The sequence below is a fragment of the Siniperca chuatsi genome, linkage group LG18 (genome assembly GCF_020085105.1).
Source record: "Siniperca chuatsi isolate FFG_IHB_CAS linkage group LG18, ASM2008510v1, whole genome shotgun sequence".
Lineage (NCBI taxonomy): Eukaryota > Metazoa > Chordata > Actinopteri > Centrarchiformes > Sinipercidae > Siniperca > Siniperca chuatsi.
The window spans coordinates 20,604,907-20,625,767 of NC_058059.1; the positions used below are offsets into that span (position 1 = coordinate 20,604,907).

Consider the following 20,861-nt stretch of genomic DNA (forward strand, 5'->3'; position numbering starts at 1 on the left):
ATTCTTTTAACAACTGCTTCACTAAAGCAATACCTCAGAAACTAATTCTACAATTTTTATGCAGGTTAACATGTTGGCGTAACTGCACTTGTGTCATTGTGTCAAGTATTTTTTACATTACAACTATACAGTATACTACTAATAGTAGCAGTAACGTGAGTAGCAGGCAGCATTTAGTGGTGTTGACTGTCAGGATTTTTGTAATTGTTAGTTTTGTGTTATAGGTAGGGTAGGGTATCATTTGAATTTATTTTATATCAATGCCTATATGATGTCTGAGTTTCAGTACAGATATCAAAACAATACTTTTTTTGATACCTTAGTTTGAGAAAGATGAACATGTTTTAACCCTTAATATGCCAAAAAATATGTGCAAATAAGTGCATGAATTCCCTCTGAGCCCATGCAGAGAAAAATGACTAAATCAATTATTAAAATTAAAAGAAAATTATTAATTCTCTGTTCATCTGTTGTCTATCGAGTTGTAAACCAACAACACAGTTTAGGAGGATGGCCGAACATCAGTCCAAAATAAAAAAACAAAAAACACTCAACCTTCATTGGCCATAAGGACAAAACACCTTGATGCTAGATTTCCACGGGGGTACCAACCAAATGGAGGGGCTTACATTCAGCAGCAAAAAAAAAGCACAACTCAGAATTGTAGTGCAAAACATTGAAGACGATCTTTATTGTTCACAGTTAAACACAAGCCACTGCTTTAAGAACTTCCTTTTTTTGCCATTTTCTCACAGATTCTCCAGCTCTGGTCAAGAGTCCTGGTTTCTTCAGTTTGTGCTGATTGTACCTTCTGTCTTGGTTTGCTGTAGTTACTACGGTTGGCATTTAAAGTGGATTGTTGAACATGCTTTAGATAGCGAGGCAAAAGGAAGTGACAGCAGGAGTTCCCAGTGGACAACAGGATTTAGACGACTTTCAAAACCGGAGTTTACTTCTAATACTTAGAAGAAACGAGGTAATTCTATGTTTATCAGACCTGCCGAAGGGAACCTGATTGGACACAATGTTTTTGGTTTTGTTTCCCACGCTGTACCAGCTGAATGTACACGCAACATGAGAAACAACACTTCAGTTAAGAGATCTTTGTATTCAGCCTGAACACAAATGTTTGCATGGCAGTTCAAAATTTTCAGTTGGTCATCTTGAACAGAAAAAAAGATGATTTTTTTATAGCTTGGGCTTGTGTCACTTGCCCGATCTGATTCAGATTTAGGATATGTACTTGTGAGTACCCTTCATGGCTGAATAAATAAAAAATAAAAGGTACGATAGAATGTGGGATTCATAAAAATGCATAAAATTTCATCAGTTTCTAAATTTCATACACTTTCCTAATTGCATTTTTGCTGAAATACGAGAACCAACATGACTGCATCACCTACACGCTCACATACTCGCAAACAAAACACATTCTCCTTCTGACTTATATTGGACAAAAACTCAATGGAGTAAGGAAATGTTAGTTTTCCAATTCAGTCCAGCAACGATAAAGTCACCCTCCAAGGTTTCCCCAGAACAAACCAAACATCTCTATGTACTGATCAACTCAACCGCTCTGATGTAACACTCGCTCAACATGTACTCTGATATCAAAACCATATTTCGGTCCAGGGTCAATGCCAAAGCACACCTAACAGACGATTATGACAAATGTAACATCTCTTGCTCTTCTGCTGCTTTTTAATATCTGATTTGATTAGAAGTGGTAGTGTTTACATTCTAAAGGGTCAGTACACCTAAATTACAAAAAAAACATTTTCTCACTTAGCTCCAGTGGTATCGACTAGAGCAGATAGTTTAGGTTTTATTTATCCAAGTTTTGAGATTCCTGTCTCCACAGCCAACACAATGGAGGTGAAAGGAACTTCATTTGTGGTGCTCACAGCATTTAAAAATGTCTTTTTAAATCTAAAAGATGACCTCTGAACTATTTTCAAAGGGACCATTTCTTCAGTAGAGAGTAGTTCCAATGAAAATTGTTCTCAGAAAGGTCTGTGGATTATCCAAAGTAACTGTGAAACTGTGTCAGAAGGCAAGTTGCTGCTGAATTTAAAAAAAAAAAAAAAAAATTATATATATGTATTAAATTTAATCTTTCAATACTGTGAGCACCACAAAATTGCATTCACTTCCACTATATTGGCATACATCTCAGAGACATTTCTCAAAATTTGGAGTAATTAAAGCAAAACTAGCCAAGTGTGAAAATGTACATATTTGTAGTTTGGGTGAACTGACCCTTTAAAAACATCAGACTCACAGAGTCACATGTAACTTATTGATAACTTCGACCACATCCTGTCGGCATATCTTTGAGCATCTTTGTCTCACAACCGAATTCATAAGTGTAGCATCTCCACTGCTAACAACACATCGACTTTGTACCCCCATAACTTTGTCAAAATTCTTCAGGGGAATGAATCAGTATAAAAAAGAAAAAAGAAAAAAAAAAGTAGAAAAACATTGGGGGAAATCCTGTTGTCCACTCAGAGGAATGGAACATATAACACTGAATTCCAAAGAGTTGCTGACATGGTACTTTTTCGCTGATTTGTAGCTCTTGTCCATCGTTAAACTTCAGGCTCTCCATCTCCGCCCTGCGTCCCGGCTCAGTTCTGTGTCTCTAACTGTGCTCGTGATGTGTTTCATTGTAGTCCATGATCTTAAGCTGCTGCTGCCGGGGGCGCCCAGACCCTGCCTGCCCTCGCCCTCCACCTGGCCCTGCGCCTACCTTCCTGCGGGGGCTTTCCTGGCTGGAGGCCCGCTGCTTGGGCTCAGAGGGGGGCTCCTTGGTGGGCACAGTGAGAGGAATGGTGGGGGCAGGGGCTGGGGCGGTGGGCGGAGTCGGGATGGGGGAAGGTGCAAGGGCGACGGGGGCAATATAACCCGGGCAGGGCGGCTCCACGCACAGCTCAGTCTTCAGGCCGTGGGCAAGGCCGGCCAGGCGTGGCGGCGGCTGCTCCTCGTCACACTGGCTCTCGCTCTTGTTGCGGAACAGCTCGCGCGCCCTCATGCCCAGGAAGCTCTTGGCGCTGGGGTAGGAGCCCACGGTGAGCGGCGCGTCAGAGGGGGGCTGGGGTGCGAGCGGGTTAGTGTGGGGACAGGACAGGGAGGGCTCTACCAGCAGGGGCGGGGCCAGGTCCTGGCTGCCGTTGGCTGTTGTCTTGGAAGAGTTGCTCGCCTTTGGTTGCCCTGACGATAAAGTGCAGCCGTTGCCGAGGGGGGAGTCGTGTGGTGGCCTACTGTCCGCCTCCTCACTGGTGTGAGTTTTACTTGGTCCATCTGGCACCATGACACTGTGGAGAACAAGTACCAAGGAATGTTTTGATAGATCAGATGATGCAAAGTATTTATGCGAGTACCATTATTAATACAATACCAGTACCATTTACATAAACACATGTATTATCACATTTATTCATACAGTAACTGCCAGGGCTTTGGTTTATCAGGTGTCACTTATTAGCAAAATTGGCGCTTATTAGACACCTGAACATGGCACCAGCTGCATTCTGCATTTCTATTATCTTCTCTGTGAAAAACCGAAGAGGTTTAGTGCACCTCATTAAAAATAGCAGTTGTGACATCTGAAGCAATTTGCTGACGGGACTGCTATCATTCATATTGTATAATGTAAAAACAAAAGAAAAGTAGAAGTATTAAGTGCCAATAAGACAAAAACAAAATTCATAATGTCTACTGGACTCCAAATGATCTCCAAAAGATATATCCTTTTCTGACTCTTCCCTGATCTTTATTACATACAGTAATAGCAGATAGTTTTAAATCTTGAGGCATCTAAAAAGTAGCAAAATTTAAACAATCATACATCTCTTTGGGTGAATTGCTCGCAACTTATAGACATACAGTATGCAACCAACATAAGTAGATGCTAAAAAAATAAAAATAAAAAGAGTGCTCTGAGCCTGACCTGGAGTTAGCATGAGTGTGTGGGTCAGCTCTGCCGCCTGGTGGCGAACTGGTGGCGGTACTGGCAGGAGCCTCCATCTCCACTCTGCTGTAGAGCTGCAGGAGTTCAGTCTGCAGCAGCTGAGTGATTCTCCTCTGAGCCTGATATCTGCTGTCTGAGGCCTGCAGCTCCGCCCTGCAAAGAGAGAGACACGAGACAGCGACAAGGAAAAAGTGGGAAAGTGAACATGAGAACAATTGAAATAGAGTAATGGGGAAAAAAATGCAGAGAGAAGACATAAGATGTGACAGATACAAAGAAAGAAACACTAATTGCACAGAGGCACAGAAACAGGTGACTGACCTTGTACATGGCTCTATCGATACAAACAAAATTTTGTGATGTCTGATCTTCTAAGACAACTGATTCATGTCCTGCTGATTTAGATGCTGGTGTAAGTGTTTCTTTTTTCCTATCCAAGCGTATTTTGAGGACTTGGAGGTTCATACTCACTTCGCTTGACATTTTACATCCTCGAGGAACTTCTTCTGCTCGACGATGAGGTGTTCCTTCTTGGAGAGGTGCGTCTCCAGCTCGGCAACTCTCTGCTGCGCTGCCTCCAGTTTTTGACCCTGAACCAGCAGGTTCTGCCTCAGTGTCTCCACCTCTTTCCCATAAGAAACCTGCAGCATCTGGGCCTCCTGGATGGTGGGTCATTGTCCACAGAGGCACAAAGCGCAGGAAGGAACAAGAAATGTATGAGAGAGTGAAAAAGGAGAAGGACTGTGGAGCGTTATTATAACAATTTCAGCCATGTGGGAACAGCTTGTTCTTTTCATGGTAGTTCTATGATGACTGATACTATTTTTCTATTTACAGTCAATGCTATTTTCTTCCATTATCTACAGTACTTGTGAATGTAGTTTAACTCAGAGGTCTACAAAAAAAAGCGTCTTGTGGTGCATTCAGTGACGCTCTGTACATCCAAAACTTGAGTGTCAACTGCTGATCAGCATTAAAATTACGAGCTACGCTGTCAGCAACTTAACAGTCAGCTAACAGGGTCGTCATCAAGCAGATAATTTGGTACCTTCTCCCTTAAGAAAGGCAGTTGGAGATTCACAGTACATGAAGCAAATTGGATAAAGCCTGCAGAATAATTGCACTGTAGCAGACAGCTACACTGAAGTCTATCTTCATACTTTGGATAACTATGACCATGACATATCTAGACAGATGATGAAAACATGACACACTTTCGAGGGACAGTTTGACGCCCAACAAACCCAATTAGCGTCCCTTTTTTCACCTCAGTACGTCGTCTCTGCAGTCCTCTGCATCTGTCTCTCTCTCTCACACACACACACACACACACACACACTTCCTTCCACCATACCTTTGTATTATCGGCGCCTGCGTGATGTAACTCCTGCATGGACAGCTTATGTGCCTCCCCGAGGAGCAGCAGCTGCTTGTTCAGGAAGCTCATCTGCTGCTGGGTGCTCTCACTGTTGCTCAGCTGAAGGACACACGAGACAAACAATGACGATGGAGGGCAAAACAAACAATTACGCTACAAATCAAACCTGTCCAGTAATGTCTGGAAATACATCAACAATAAGCACGACAGAATTAGCCATTATTGATCTTGCTGAATCCATCGAAGCTTCAACAAGCTGCAGCAAATGAGCCGTGCAAATATTTCGGTAAACACATCACTCTAAGGAGCAACTTCTGTCCGAAACAAATGCTACTTTAAGACAGAAGTTCACTTTGTGGTCAACTTAAAAGAGAAATGTTATGCTTTGCAGGCATTCTATGGAAATAATCTTAAGAAATCACTCCGCAGGCCCAGGATAGAAAACCATACCGTCTATTTATTCTGTCTAAATATCATAACTAAGGACTGTTAGTCAACTGTGTGGATGCAGTCTGATTTGAAATGCCCGTTTCCTGAATCAACAGCTCTTTGTTTGTCAGGATTTTGGTTTAGTCTGGGTCAGAGGAGGGAAACAGACCTCAGACAAACCCCAGGAGGCAGAAAAACACCCAGACCCCCTGTGTCGCTGACCCAAAAATAGAGAGGGAGAGACAACATCGCCAAGGCAACTGAGCCCTGGGACAGTCTGCAGTCTACAGAGAGGTGGCAGGACGAGGACGGGGGAATGTGCTGTTGTAACTCTCCGAGTCTGACCCAACTGTCCGCCAGCCTGCTCGCTGTCCTGCCCAGTTCTTCCATTTAGAAAAGCAGGAGTTAAAATTTGAAATTAAATTTTACACTGGGTTAGCCTGAAGGGCAACGACTCAACAATCTTGCTGATTTAACATAAAGCAGTCGTTAGTAGCAAAATGCTGTGTAAATAGGGCCCAAATGGGTATGTTAGCAGAGACGTGTTCAAATCTCCTTATCTGGAATTGAATCCCTGCCCAGACATGGAAAGATAAAAATATAGAAGACATCCTTCTTTTTGGCAGGACTTGATTTTAAAAAGTCATACTGCACAGGAAATATCAGCTGCAAGTTTGACTGATGGCTGTTAATATAAAACTTGGGAGTGCAGGACTTTTACATATAAATGAACGTCCGTTACATTCAAGCCCTTGCCAAAGGACTTCGCACAATTCTGATTAAGCCCATCACTGCCAGGTAAAGTACTTTGGATTGCCTCTGTTTTTGAAAGGTGCTATACAAATATAATTGCCAGACGCACCCAGACATAAACAGTTAAATATAGTACAGGAAATATTCGTGATGGAAAAAATTACTTATTCTCTAATTTTATTGACAATAATGTAAATTATTGTATAAAAGATTTAATAAGCAAATAGTACTGTAAACTGCATTACTAGTTGTAAACTGTAACCTCCTCTTTGGAGTTGTATGTTTCGATGTTATCTTTTTGTGTATGTATAAAAAGGCAATAAAGACTAAAGTTATTTATAAAAAAAAAAATAAATAAAAAAAAACAGACCATGGCTCAGGTATTCCTTTACCTTGATAGTCATCTGGTTGAGGAGGTGACCAGTGTGGCAGACTTTGTTGTTGGCCCTCTGAAGCTCCGCCTCCAGTTCGTCCATCCTTTTCTGACACTCCTGCAGCTTGCTCTGAGACACAAAACAGAACCAAAAGAGGTATATTATATCTTATAAAGGTGACTATTTATTTCTCTGTCATCATCTCCAGAAACTGTAATAATTCTAGAGTACTTTTCTCTACTGTAAATGCTGTTCTTCATCCTACTGCTACTCCTGCACTCATTCCTTCTGCTGAACTGTGTGAAGAGTTTTTAAACTTTTTTATTGGTAAGGTTGATGGAATTAGATCTCTAATTTCATCTGTTGGTAATGATTTTATTGTTTCTGTTGCCCCTCAGTACCATTTGACCAGTTTTATGCCTGTTTCGTTGCAGCAGCTTAAGGATATAACTGCTAATATGAAGCCCACCAGGTCTCCTGGTGATGTGATTCCTTCTTCTCTGTTTAAGCAGGTACTTGACTCAATTGGCCCAAGTATTCTGTCTATTATAAATATTAGTTTGTCAATTGGTGTTGTTCCGGTTAGTTTTAAGCATGCGGTTATTCAGCCCCTTTTAAAAAAACCCAGCTTAGATCCATTTGACATGAGTAGTTTTCGTCCGATTTCAAAATTGCCTTTTATTTCAAAAATACTAGAAAAAATTGTGCACGCACAGCTTAACTTTTTAATTAGGAATAACATCTGCGATAGATTCCAGTCAGGTTTTAGAGTTGGTCATAGTACAGAATCGGCTCTTTTGAGGGTGTCTAATGATATCCTTCGAGGTGTTGATTCTGGTAACTGTGTTGTCTTGCTCTGGTTAGATCTTACAGCGGCATTTGATACAGTTGATCATAACATTCTCATTGATCGTCTTAGGGATCAGGTTGGTATTCAGGGCTTAGCCCTAAAATGGTTCTCTTCCTATTTAAAGAATAGGACTTTTTCAGTCAGCTTAGGGGATTATTTTTCTTCCATTGCCCCCCTTGTGTGTGGGATTCCACAGGGCTCAATACTGGGACCAATTTTATTTTCCCTTTATATGCTCCCTCTAGGTTCTATTTTTGAGAAATTCGGGATTCAGTATCATCTTTATGCAGATGATTCTCAAATGTATGTACCACTGAAACATGGGCATAAAAGTGCCATTCAGTCTCTTCATGCATGTTTGGCAGAAGTTAAGTGCTGGCTTGCAAATAACTTTCTCCAATTAAATGAGGATAAGACTGAGATCATTTTATTTGGGGTCTGCCTGGGGTTGTTTCCTGGGAAAAAACTGTCTAGCGTGAGGAACCTTTGTGTCATTTTTGACTCTGAGCTCAAATTTGAGCAGCAAATCAATGCTGTTGTTAAGAATAGTTTCTTCCATCTTAGATCAATATTTAAATTGAAATCTATTCTTACTTTTAATGATATGGAGAAGGTTGTTCATGCCTTTGTGTCTTCACGTTTGGATTATTGTAATGTATTGTATTTGGGTGTGAGTCAGGCTTCTCTCTCCCATTTGCAGCTTGTTCAGAACTCAGCTGCTAGACTTTTAACGGGTACTAAGAAGAGAGAACACATTACTCCGGTTTTAATTAAACTACATTGGTTACCCATACGATACAGAATTCAATACAAAGCGCTGTTGTACGTTTTTAAGTCTCTGCATGGTCTAGCCCCTCAGTATGTTACTGATTTAATCAGCCGCTGTCAATCCAGCAGATCTCTGCGCTCAAATGATCAGTTGCTTCTTGTGGTTCCACGTATGCGTCTAAAATGTAAAGGTGATCGGGCGTTTTCTGTTGCAGCTCCTAGGCTATGGAATGACCTTCCTCTGTCTCTAAAAACTTGTCCTTCATTGGGTGTTTTTCAGAGTGCGCTTAAAACTTATTTGTTTTCTTTAGCTTTTGACAATGCTTTGTAGGTGTGTATGTCATATGCTTGTTTTCTGTTTATTTTTTATATTTTGTGTACAGCACTTTGGTTCCACTTGTGGTGTTGAAAGTGCTTTATAAATAAAGTTGAGTTGAGTTGAGTTGACTACAGTGGACAAATATATGTGTACTGTATTATTATCATTGTATTGTATTTGTATAAAACATATACAGTGATGCATACCTTTGTGTAGCTGTATATGAATCTCTGTGTATCTCTCAATCAGTGTGAATGTGTGTGTGTGTGTGTGTGTGTGTGTGCATGCGTGCGCACCTGGAGCTCCTGGTTCTTGGTGTAGTAATCGTCTCGTCCCTGCTGCAGCTGTCTGATCTGACTGTGCAGCCTGGTCACCACCGTCTCCCGGTCGTCCCACAGCTGCCTGTACCGCTGCTGCTCCACCTGCAGACTCTCCCTCAGAGACACGATGTCCACACTCTGCAGGTTCAGCTGGTCCTTCTGCACAGATGCACACAAAAACGCACACAGCCGCACAAGATGAGTACAAAGTCCACAGGAGTTTCTAAATGTCTCCTAAGAAAGAATAGATGTTTTAAGGTAGCTTGCAACAGTTTGTGCCATTTTTTGTCTCACAGACATTTTTCTCACTGTGCATCATTTTCTAAAGATTTGCAGAAAATTGATTTTTTTCAGCTGACTGCTGCATGAATGTGTCAGTGTTCCACCTCTTTGTTTACATCCTGGAGACAAAGCAGCTTCTTTATAACCATCACTTGTTGAAAACCGATCTGTCTGGGTCAATCTCAGCTGCAAACAAAACAACTTCAGTTACATTTTCTCTGTTACGTGCCGCAGATGATACTCCACTGATTTGACAGCTGGAGTTATGAAATGCCACAAATGTCTCAGGGATCAGTGGATATCTCTGAAGAATTTAGATGTGTTTTCTCCTCTCATTGTGTTCAAAATGCAAACAGGGCATGCTGGTTGTTGAGGGATCAAACCTGTGAGCCTCCAGTAAACTGTCCTGTGGTGCTGCATCTCAGTAAACAAATCTACACTGCGCTTTTGTTACTTTTTCAAATACTGTTTTTGGTTCTAGCACTTAAAAGTGCTTAAACAGGGCTAATCTGTGATAATGAGCACATGCAAACTCGCCATAGCGTTGTTCTGCTCCTCCAGTGCAGTGGCGTTGATGATGCGTCGGAGGAGGCGTCGGTTGCGGACGGCGTGCTGCTCCCTCTTGTAGCGCTCGTACAGCAGCTGGTTGTGCAGCAGGAGCAGCTGGCTGCGCAGCGTGTGAAGCTCGTCTAGCGGAGCTGAGCCTGGGGAGGCCACGGTAATAATAACGTATTAACACGGTCACACTCCTGACACATACATACTACTAGAAATGAGCTTAATTATTATTAAGTGTGGAACACCATTATAGCACAGGTTATGCGTTTTTTAACTTTACAAAAGGAACATTTACCGATCAGTCACCCTCACTGACAAGAAACTAGAAACAACACAAAAATTTCAAAAGAGCATAGACCTCCGTTGGGCATCGAACCTCAACCTACTTTGTTGTTACTGACCAAAATGTGACTTTAGCACCAAATATCGAAAATGGTCAAGTACAGAAAGTTGGCAACTGAACATCTAGTCAGATTCATAATCTTGTGTATTTATTCTTTGATCAGATAGTCCCTGATGTAAATTAAAATACCGACAATTTTAGACTATTTTATTGAGGCAAAGTTCAGCTGCTGGTCTTTAGACATGAAACTTTTGAGAACTTTTGCTTCTACTATTAAACGAAAAAAAGGTTTTAAATGAATCCTAAGGTATTGAAATAACTATTGTTTGGTATCTGTAAAAGAAACATTTGCAACAATACACAGCCCTACAAAAATGCTGCAGTCAAATTAAGTGAGAACAAGTGACCTGCAGTGTGCTGGATTCCTGCTTCCTTCTCAGTTTAAATAAATCATTTTAAAGAATTCCTGGATCTGGACCTAAAACTAATCAATTTATCCTGGACTCATGGCCCAGCCGAACAGGCAAACTCCTTGGTAGAAGCAACGAGCACAGCCGTCTGTTGGATACTAGGCAGCTCCACTGCTGGATCCATCTGGATGGTAGTTATTTAAGGTCGACAGAATTATTGATCCACATTCACCTGACAAGATTTTATCAGCTGTCTTTTGATTTGAACCAGTGACCTGATGGTAACAACTCTTTACCCAGTTAATCACATTATTAAGATATTTAAAATGTGAAAAATGTAGTACTCTTCAACCCCTACAATTGGCCAACATAACAGAGCTTCGCTTGTTAAGACGTTCGAAGGGGAGAAGAGCATACAAAGAACATTTAGAGAAAAATTCTTGAGAATTTGATCCAAGACCTTAACCGTCCTCCAGAGAGTTTACTTCAGTCAGCCACAAGCGCTGAGTGGAGTTTTGTTTTACGTGCAATCGAAATTACATGACTCCTATCAGTCAACCAGGGGAGATGATTCAATTCCAGAGTTGTAATTACAAGTTGGCAGAGAGTTTTAACAAAAACACAGTGTTTTTATTTGTGTTGTTGTGTTGTTGTGAACTGCAGCTGGAGAAAATTAGATTCCTGAGTGCATACAGGGAGGTAAATAAAGGGTGAAGAAATCTCTAAATGGCCAACTTTCGGATTTCCGAGTTGATCAGGTTCTGCATGACTGTGGGAACTTTGTATGTTTTGATAAACCTCAGTTGAACAAATTCCCTGTCTAACATTTTAACATGCTGTTCGTGTCTCAGAGCTCGTGACAAATCACTAGTCATGCCTAAGTAATACTCCATCTGCAGTCTTTATAACAGCTTCTTTTATCAGTGTACGACAGTGTTGTGGTGTGAGTGTTTTACCTCCAAAGTGCGTCCAGTCAGCTGACTTACTTGGCAAAGGTAATCTGTAAAAGGAGAGTATGAAAAACATTTTAGAAGAATAATCTCTCTGGGGTGTTTTTCTCTCAAGCTGCTCTTAAGTTATTAATGTCAGTCGGGGTGGTAATGATATGATTATTTTCAGAGGAGAAAACAGAAGCAGTGCCATTAACTTTTAAATAAGTGTTTCAGAAATGCAACAGTTTCTGGTGGAAATGGGAAAAAAGATTTTAACATTTTGTGTATTAACGCATCATCCCCGTTTCATTGATGTTAGTTATAATCTAAAACATAAATTATATCTCAAACCAGGTTTTCCCTGTTTACCACCACTACAGCAAGACATTCAGAAAGAAGCACTGCAGTTACTGAGGTCAGCCATAGACAGCACAGACTGAACTATACTACATCAAGAGACAACTTGGCTGAAAGGTGTAGAAAGCACAGGTTAAGACACACGAAACTATGGTGATACGGTCACCATAGTTTCGTGTGTTACAATGTCATGTATGTACAGTAAATACAAAATACACATAACGAGGAGACTGTTAGCTTAGCTTAGCATAAAGGGGGAAACAGCTAGACTAGCTCTGTCCATAGGTAACAAAATTCGCTTACCAGCAAACAAATTAATACATTATATCCCATTTGTTTAATTTGTACAAAAACCAAATTGTAAAAACGATACGTTGCGGTTTTAAGAGGGGGCTCGACCTATTTCTTGGCCGGAACCAAAGTCTTGTCGTCACCGTGAGGTTGCCAGGCAACCAGCAGAGACTCCAGAATGTCAGACTTTTTTTATTTTACCTTTGGACAGAACCAGGCTAGCTTTTTCATGCTAAGCTAAGCTAACAGTCTCCTGACTCTAGCTTTAGAGTTGTATCGACCTTCTCATTTAACTCTTGACAAAAAAGCAAAAAAAGCGCATTTCGCTATTTCTTTAAATACTTCAAAATAATGATGCTTTTGAAACATATAGGATTTTGTTGTCTTGAAACACCCCAAAACAACTGAGAGGGATGAACATTTTTTTTATGATATTTACTTCAGTAGGTGTATCAATAGAGATAATGCTGTTATAGTAATCGTCACATATATGTTGTCCATATTCCCCTACAAGTGACCATATCGTAATAAATGGCCTTATTGGTTATTTGTCTCAGCCACACTTTGGTCTGTTTCGGCTGATTTTATTCCCTCCATCAGACCGTTAAATGTGGTGCTGATCGGCGACTGAATTAATGAAGCCAGATAGTTCTGCGCCCGGTGCTAACTTTTCTGACACTGTCTCTGCTGCTGTATTATTGGCTTGGAGGACTGGCTCACTGTCTGTGTGTGTGTGTGTGTGTGTGTGTCTGTGTGTATATGTGTGGAGAAAGAAAGGGGGTGGCGGCGGATTCCGAACAATGTCATACTTGTTTTCAACTGGGTGTTTCCTTTCGGCTGCAGTAATAGACTGGAAACAACTCGGGCAGGCTCTGCACAGTGAACAGCACATCAAAACACACTCCTGAGTTTCCTCAGTATGATCAACATGAGTTTTACTGACAACACACTGAAAGAACTAGAGAGCACTCAGAGAGTAAATACCTCCTCCACGGCCGCACAATCCTATTCATTATGTTGTAATGGTGCAACCTACGGCTGAAATGCAATCAATATTTTTAAATACATTACCTGTCATGTGAAGTGGTTGCACACAAAATGGTTAAGAGGCATTTAAGGCTGTTTGTGTCAAACAGGCCACACCTAGCATAATTTTGGAAAACTGTACGGCATATGAACAAACCAACTATGATATGCATGTGTGTGTGATTTGATGAGGACTGGATGAATTTTGATGAAGGAAGGCTAAAAAAAAAAGGGTGCTAAAGTCAAATTGGAGGAAATGGGCGTGAAAGTAATCCCTTAATAAATAATAATAATGATGATAATAATAAAAGCCAGAAAACCTTGAATATAAGTCTGTGCAGATTTGAAGCTAGCCCCTTACCTCTTGAGCACTTTATCATGGGTGTCGCTCCCCTGCTGAACAAGGCGATCCAGCACCTCCAGTGGTGAAGCAGACACTACCCCTTCCTCCTCACCGTCCTCCAACCCCTCCTCCCACTGCGACAGCCTCTCCATCGCTGCCTTGTGCACTGCCTCCGACGTCTTCTGGCCCACGAAGAGCGAGGCCGCTCTGGGCAGAGCCAGGTCGAAAAACAACTCATAGGGCACCGAGGCCGGGGTCTTGCTGCATGGGCTCGGGGAGAACATCCCAAACTTGCCAACCTCGTCGTCCGGGGCAGAGGGGCTCCGGTGCAGGTGGTGATCGATGGGGGTGAAACCTGACTGGAAGGACCAGGACTGCTCGAGGCCTGAACTCCTGCTGTCTCCTCCTGTTCCTCCTCCTCCACCTCTTTCACTCCCGACACCACTGGTACTCGCAGTGTTCTCCGCTTTGTCTGGCGTCGATACAACATGGTGGGTGTCCCGGACGGGGCCTCCTTGCTGGGTGTTGGAGAGGGTCTTGTCTTGTGCCTGACAGCCAGTCAGAGTCTCAGTGGTGTGATAGAAAGGGGAGTCGAAGCCCCTCAGGCCTGACAGCTCCTGCTTATCCTCAGTGATCTTCAGCAGCTCCTCTGTGATGGCAGCTGCAGCAGAAACAACATGTGGAGGATTATGGTGGCGTTAAACCTGCATTTATGTTCTGAATGTCAATGCCTGCGCTTAAATATTACTGCAGTCACAGCAAGTGGCAAGTATCTGCTGTCCCACACAGAAAAACTCGGGGCTTGTTTTTTTTCCCCAAAGAGAGTGGAAATGTTTAAGTCTAAGCGGCTATCTTTAGCGGCAGAGCTTGCGCTGTTTGACAGATGCTTTTATCCAAAGAGGTTCACAGTACTGTAGGTGCATTTATTTTTAGTACAAGTGGCTCAAGTGGGATTCAAACCAATAACACACAGGGATATAAATAGGGATGTGTTAGCATCCTGAATATTTAGTCAAAGTCCATGAGCTCAGGCTCATTTAGTTTAACAGGATGAATGAATCCACATATTTAAAGATGTGATCCAATTCAAAACTTTTTGCTTCAGTCAAAACATAATACTGTACTGACTGACTCGGCTATGAAGCATGTAGCATTTTAATACGTTGGTAATCACAAGAAAATGTATGGTCTCTATAAAACTGGTTCCAAGGATAGATGCAAGCCTTATGTTGTGGCAAATATTTGTATGGTTTGAAGTCAGCTAACAAATTAATTTGTACAGATCCCACAACCCTTTTTTTCTTCCCTTTCCTTTTTTATTTGATGCTAATGTGTTGTGTTTTTCCAGTGTCTGCATAGTTGTAATTAACGCTAGTAATGTTCTATGTTGTATGTATTAATTATCTGCTATCTTCATTATAAAAACAAGTAACATGTTCTGGATAAGCAGGTTTGGCTGTTAAAACCCACACAAAAAAACCCCACAATCATACACATGCACGCCTTCCTTTGCCACACAAGCATTCAAGAGTGTAACACACTTGTTAGCCAAGTTGTTTGAGAACAGACCAAAGCAGTTTCACTCCTACTTTTTTGTGGTTCTCCACCTGTTAAAAGAGAAATCAAAATATAATTTCAGGGGGTTTTATTTTGTCTTTCTGTGACTTTCCGCCTCATTATGCACAGCATAATTTGTGTTTGGTGGATTATTTTTCTTGAAGAAGATACCCACAATGTGACCTGTGTTTTCCATGCTGAATCACATACCGACCGGATCTGGTTCTATGATCTATACCAAGTCGATACTTACCCTCTTCCCTTTCTTTCTCTGTTCTCAGCTGGAGCTCCAGCTCCTGTTTCTTCATGAAGACCGACAGCTCTGTCAAAGTCATAGAGATGTTCTCTGCAGCTCCTGCATCTGATGAGGAAATGTGTGCATCACAACTGTGGGTATGATGTCAGAAAAATAACAACTCCAGAAAGCCAAAACATCCAAACTACAAATACACCTTGGATATTGTTATTTTTGGGAAAGACGGTGAGAAGTTTGCACATCATTAAAATTAAGGCTATCCAGATTATTTAACATTTGGCATCACACATAGAGGTCGGACGTTGAAATGACTTTCAGTCTAATTGAACCCAGTCCTGTTGTACTGCAGCAGGTCTCAGCTCTGTCTGTCTGTATGTTAAACACCTGAGTGGATCAAAGCGTCAGCTCTGATCACGTGGTACATCATAATCATCATCACAGGAGTAAAATGTGTTTTTGAGGCAGACAGAGAGCGTGAGCTGTGAAGTGCAGTAAAAATGACATGAATTACTGCGCTTTTTAACCACGGCTGTGAGTTAATGGGTGGCTCATCATGCTGCTGCCAGTGTTGGCGTTCTCTCTGGATTGAAAATGAACCGTGGTTTTCTACGGGTTCAATTCGGACCTGATCCGAAATTCAGAACCTGTGACGACCTTTATGTTTTTTAATGATGATGAATCACAGTAATGAGACTCATCCTGACTAACCTCTGTTGGTGGCTACTTCTGTGCTCTTCTCTGTATCTTTGACTGGTTCCTGTCTCACCAGCGCCGGCTTACTGCTTTCTCCTTGTCGACGATCCTGGAAAGTCACACAGTTAACTGTTTTATAACTTCATGAATTCATTTTGGAAATCAGTGGTTTGCTCCAGGTCTTCCTGTTTCTGAGAACATCTACATGTTCTTCACGTTGTAATGTGGCATTACAGACATGCAGGGCTGGCTGAGACTCTTATTCTTTACCTATTTGAATCTAAGTGTGAGTCACTGTTTTTTATGAAAACCAATACAACAGTTCACAATCCTTGGATGACTGACAGATACAGGTAAAGTCCATTAAGCTTTTAACGTTTATATACCAGAATAAAGGACATTTATGAGACAAGAAGCCAAACAAAATCAGACTCCTGCTGAGAACTAATAACATGACTATAAGGATTTCAACTGTTGATTTACTTCTGGGTGTAAAATTACAGACTTAAACCATTTGATAAATCAATTTGCCTCCTGCTGTCAAAGAAATGAGTTTTCAAGATGATAGAAGTTACATAGTTTGAATTGGCTGGCATATTTGTTTGGATGTTCCTAATTAAGCAACATAGGAGGACCAGGATCCTGAACAATTAAGCTATCGTGAAATTCAGAAAAACAGCACACTGGGCATGAATAATCACAATCTACCCATTGGCCTTTTGCAATTATGTCATGCTGAAAAAATAATTTAAAAAGTGTGTCTTTATTTTTATCTTTTAATGAAAGTAAATCCACAAACAGACAACTTCCCATCATAAACTCACTGACAAAGGGAAATTTGGAAACAAGGAGTGTTCTAAGGACACATTTTTAAAATGGAGGGGAGAGAGCATACCTTTCTTGGTGGACTGGACTGGACTGTGTTGGCTGGTAAGGAGATTATGGGGAAGTCATCTGATAGGGTGGGAGGTGGGGAAGAGGTGGCTGGAGTGCTGGAGGCAGGCGTTCCTTTCCCTCCTGCTGTGGTCAAAACAATCAGCAGAAAAGAAAAGATCACTCCGTTAAAACGTAAAAAAAAACACTGACAGCAGAGTTGAAATCTATTGTAATCATGCAAGTGTTGACCTGATGTGCAGTGGAAGCGGCTGGGAAGGTGTGAGGCACTGTGGGAGAGCTCCAAGTTGGGCGAAATGCCCCTGGAGGAAGGGGGCGTGGCCATGCCACACAACGAGGAGGGGCTCCACAGCGGGTCCTTCCCCCCACAGGAAGAGTTGAGTTCACAGGTGGAGTTCTGCAGAGAAATAGAGACCAAACAGCACAATTATTACACATCGAGGAATAGTTCGACATTTTGGGAAAGACCCGTTTTCTCTTTCTTGCAGGCAGTAAGATGATGTCTTTACAAAAAATTACAGCCAGCAGCAGGTCCGCTTATCTTAGCATAAAGACTGGAAACAGGTGGAAACAGCTAGAGTAGCTCTGTCCAAAGGTAACAAAATCTGCCTACCAACACCTCTAAAGCTCTAATCACCCAACGTAAAACCATAACCTGTTGTTTTTACACTTTAAATATGGATTAATAAAATGAGATACAACATCTTAATTAGCTAGGCTAGCTGTTTCCCCCAGTCTTTATGCTAAACTAAGCTGACTGGCTGCTGGCTGTAATTTCAAACTGAACAGACATATTTCCCAAAATGTCAAACTGTTCCTTTAAGTCTGACTTGCTGCTCTGCAAAAAAATATCTAGCGTCTGTATGGTATACCTTCTTATGCACATGTGGTTCTCAACTTGTGAAAATCATGTGTGCATTCATGTGTTCTTGTTCAGTTCACCCAAATAACCAAAAGCATATATTTGTATCACTCCTAGTGGTGTCTGGCACATACAACCAGAACTATTTGCATGAGCAAAGTTATGAGATAATTACCTCTGAAACTTCTACCCCAATACAACTGAGGTAAATGGAATTTTGTTGGTGCCGCCCAAAACTACTCCTGCTACATCTACTCAATCCACAGATGAATTTTGGTTATCTGATCCTTTAAGAAAGGGTGTGTTCAGGAAATGTGGCACACTGGAAATCTTGCAAGTTAAAGACACATTGTTATAGCGACCCCAAATCCACAAATGTCTTCCCTCACTGCTGATGTTTTGATACTCAAATTCAATTTCACAGATGAGTTTCAAAACATCTACAGTAAGCTGGAAGGTAGTTGCGGTATTTAAGGCTGCTACTGAATGTCTTGACAGTCTAAAAATCTTAAATTCCACAATAATAACCTTGCAGGTTGAGGGCCAGAATTGGGGTGTAGTTACAGGGTTTCCCGTACTGTTTTATAATGGAGATGGGCCAACTCACTGGAGACAAAAAACACCTCTGCTAACATAATAAAAAAGTGCACACATTTTCTGAAATAATACATTAACCTTCAGTAAAAAAGAGCCGAGGTGCTTTTCACACAGCAAATGCCATATACTAACAATGAGTGTGACTGTTGTTTAGGCATCTACTAACTAAATGAGACAAAATGAGTCAAGATCTGGGTGGCTCACAGCCTCGACTAAACAATTTCTTGGGGGAATCTCAGACTTTGTAGGAGTCTGTCATTCAGTCAAACATCCAGATTTCAGTCCCTTCGACAGATCGTCCACTTTGCTGAATCCCTGACCGGACCTCTGAAAAGCGTTGCTTTTGGGATCAAATTACTGCATTGTTATTGTTATTTCTGTAATTATTATAACTGATGACTACTACAACAACACAAATGTGAGCCAATAAAAAATGCTGTTTTTCCTAAAATGGCGGGTATCTCCCATATTTTCCAGATTTTTCGTCTGTCTGGGTCGGAGGGGGTATAAAGCAGAGACAAATCCTGAGACAGACCCCAGGGGGCAGAAAAACACCCAGACCCCTCCCTTTTGTGGCTGACCCAATAATAGAAAGGGAGAGATGGCATCTCCATGGCAACCAGCTGTAGGGAGTGTGGCAGGATGAGGATGGGGGGCATGTGTCGTAATTCCTGAAGCTTGACCCGACTGTCTGCCAACCTAATGACTTTGAGGACTCCACTCGCTTCTTCTCCGCGTCTTTAAAAAACATGGAGGGCAGTCATGGAGAAATGCAATCAATCACTACATTTGACAGGTGACATATGGAGTGTAAATGTGACCATGTGTACAAGAGCTAGCAGCAAACAGAAGCTTAACTACGTAGTGCTATGGTGTTACCCTCTGATCAGTTTTTGACAGCTTTTGACCATATTATGGATGATCTTACCTGCCGTCTGGAGGTCTGTGGGCTGCGGTAGGAGGACTGTGTCCCTGAGAAGGGGGGCAAGGACAGGGGCGGGGGTAGCGGCTGCCGTGGAGTCGAGAACGGGGTCGAAGAAGAGCTTCCTGTTGTCAAGAAGACAAACAGTCTGATCAATCTTCAAATGGATGCACCTAACAACTTGCCGTCTTCCTCTGCTTTTTTGGACACCACTGGTTGGTGCTTGTCCTTTAAAACTAGTTAAAAAATACAATGTTTAATATCACAAATACAAGGGTCTCCCTGAAAAAAGGCATAATTGTCTAGGGCTGTACTAGGGCTCCAAATAACAATTATTTATATTATTGTTTAATTTGTAGTTTCTTTTTTTCCATGAATTGATTAATGGTTTAATACATGGTCAGAAAATGGTGAAAAATGCCCATCATTTGTCCGTCTCCAATAACATCCTTTATCATGACAAGTCAGTACAGGTGCTGTTGTCAAACAAAATAGGTTTAAAAAAAAAAACATCCTTAAATCATAATAACTGGGATTGAAATACAAAGTGAAATCAAAAAGGATTCTTTCTGACAAAGCAAACAAAGAAACAAAAAGAGAGAAGAGCAGTATAGTGGTCAAACCAATTTAAGAGAATGAAAACTTTTACCCAATTACTATACTAAGTAGCACAATACATGGGCACAGCCAGTACTTCTTGTTAATAATACTATAGGGATGATTTATTTTATTTATTTTGCACTGTGTAAAATAATACCACTAACTTCACATATGGATAGAAAGATGTTCTTAAATAGTTAATTCATTATTGTTAGGGTTGGGCAATACGGTGATTAATAACAATGATATAATACAGTGTGTATATTGGCCGATAGTTAACAAGAAACTGCAGTACAGAAATGCCATATGTTTAAGATAGTTCAGAAACAGTTTCTCCATCACATTGTTTTTCAATAAAAATAAAATGTTTGTCTTTGTTAAAAAAATGTATAGGCAGATATATAATCGGATTTTCTCTCAAATATCGACATCAGTATCATTCTTAAAAATTCAATATTGTTGGGCCTCTACTAAGTTTCATATGTATGAAGTGTTTTCTGACCGTAGCTGCTGTGGAGGTCTGTGTAGGGGCTGGAAGTGCAGTCTTGTGGTCGCAGGTGGATTGGGGGGTAAAAGTTCTCAGGCATGGTGGCGTAGCCCTCCTCACAGGAGGCCTCCTTGGGGTCTAGAGACACTTTGGCACATTCGATGACGATATCGTGGATTTCATACTTTTTCCACCTACAGCAAAGCATGGCACCATTAGTCAAAGAGATGCAATAGCAGAAAATAAGATTAAACACTGAATTGTTCCTTTGCCAGGCAGAGCAGTGT

At 41.3% G+C, this 20,861-nt stretch overlaps 1 protein-coding gene across 7 annotated transcripts in view; it reads right to left on the reverse strand.

The window, feature by feature from the left end:
- Nucleotides 1–661: 661 nt before the first annotated feature.
- Nucleotides 662–20,861, reverse strand: part of tsc1b (TSC complex subunit 1b) — a 36,303-nt gene continuing 16,103 nt past the window's right edge. For 2 of the 7 annotated variants that reach the window (XM_044173261.1, XM_044173266.1), the window contains 17 exons: nt 20,590–20,768; nt 19,494–19,612; nt 17,338–17,503; nt 17,108–17,232; nt 16,228–16,321; nt 15,517–15,624; nt 15,248–15,313; nt 13,725–14,367; nt 13,147–13,209; nt 11,714–11,757; nt 9,984–10,150; nt 9,141–9,323; nt 6,926–7,036; nt 5,328–5,450; nt 4,445–4,632; nt 3,953–4,126; nt 662–3,317 (listed from right to left, as the gene is read on the reverse strand). In XM_044173261.1, coding sequence (XP_044029196.1) covers nt 2,645–3,317; nt 3,953–4,126; nt 4,445–4,632; nt 5,328–5,450; nt 6,926–7,036; nt 9,141–9,323; nt 9,984–10,150; nt 11,714–11,757; nt 13,147–13,209; nt 13,725–14,367; nt 15,248–15,313; nt 15,517–15,624; nt 16,228–16,321; nt 17,108–17,232; nt 17,338–17,503; nt 19,494–19,612; nt 20,590–20,768 — 3,226 coding nt within the window. In that variant the 3' untranslated portion in view covers nt 662–2,644. The remainder of the gene's footprint in view (nt 3,318–3,952; nt 4,127–4,444; nt 4,633–5,327; nt 5,451–6,925; nt 7,037–9,140; nt 9,324–9,983; nt 10,151–11,713; nt 11,758–13,146; nt 13,210–13,724; nt 14,368–15,247; nt 15,314–15,516; nt 15,625–16,227; nt 16,322–17,107; nt 17,233–17,337; nt 17,504–19,493; nt 19,613–20,589; nt 20,769–20,861) is intronic. The other 5 variants (XM_044173262.1, XM_044173263.1, XM_044173264.1 and 2 more) reach the window with 5 other exon arrangements.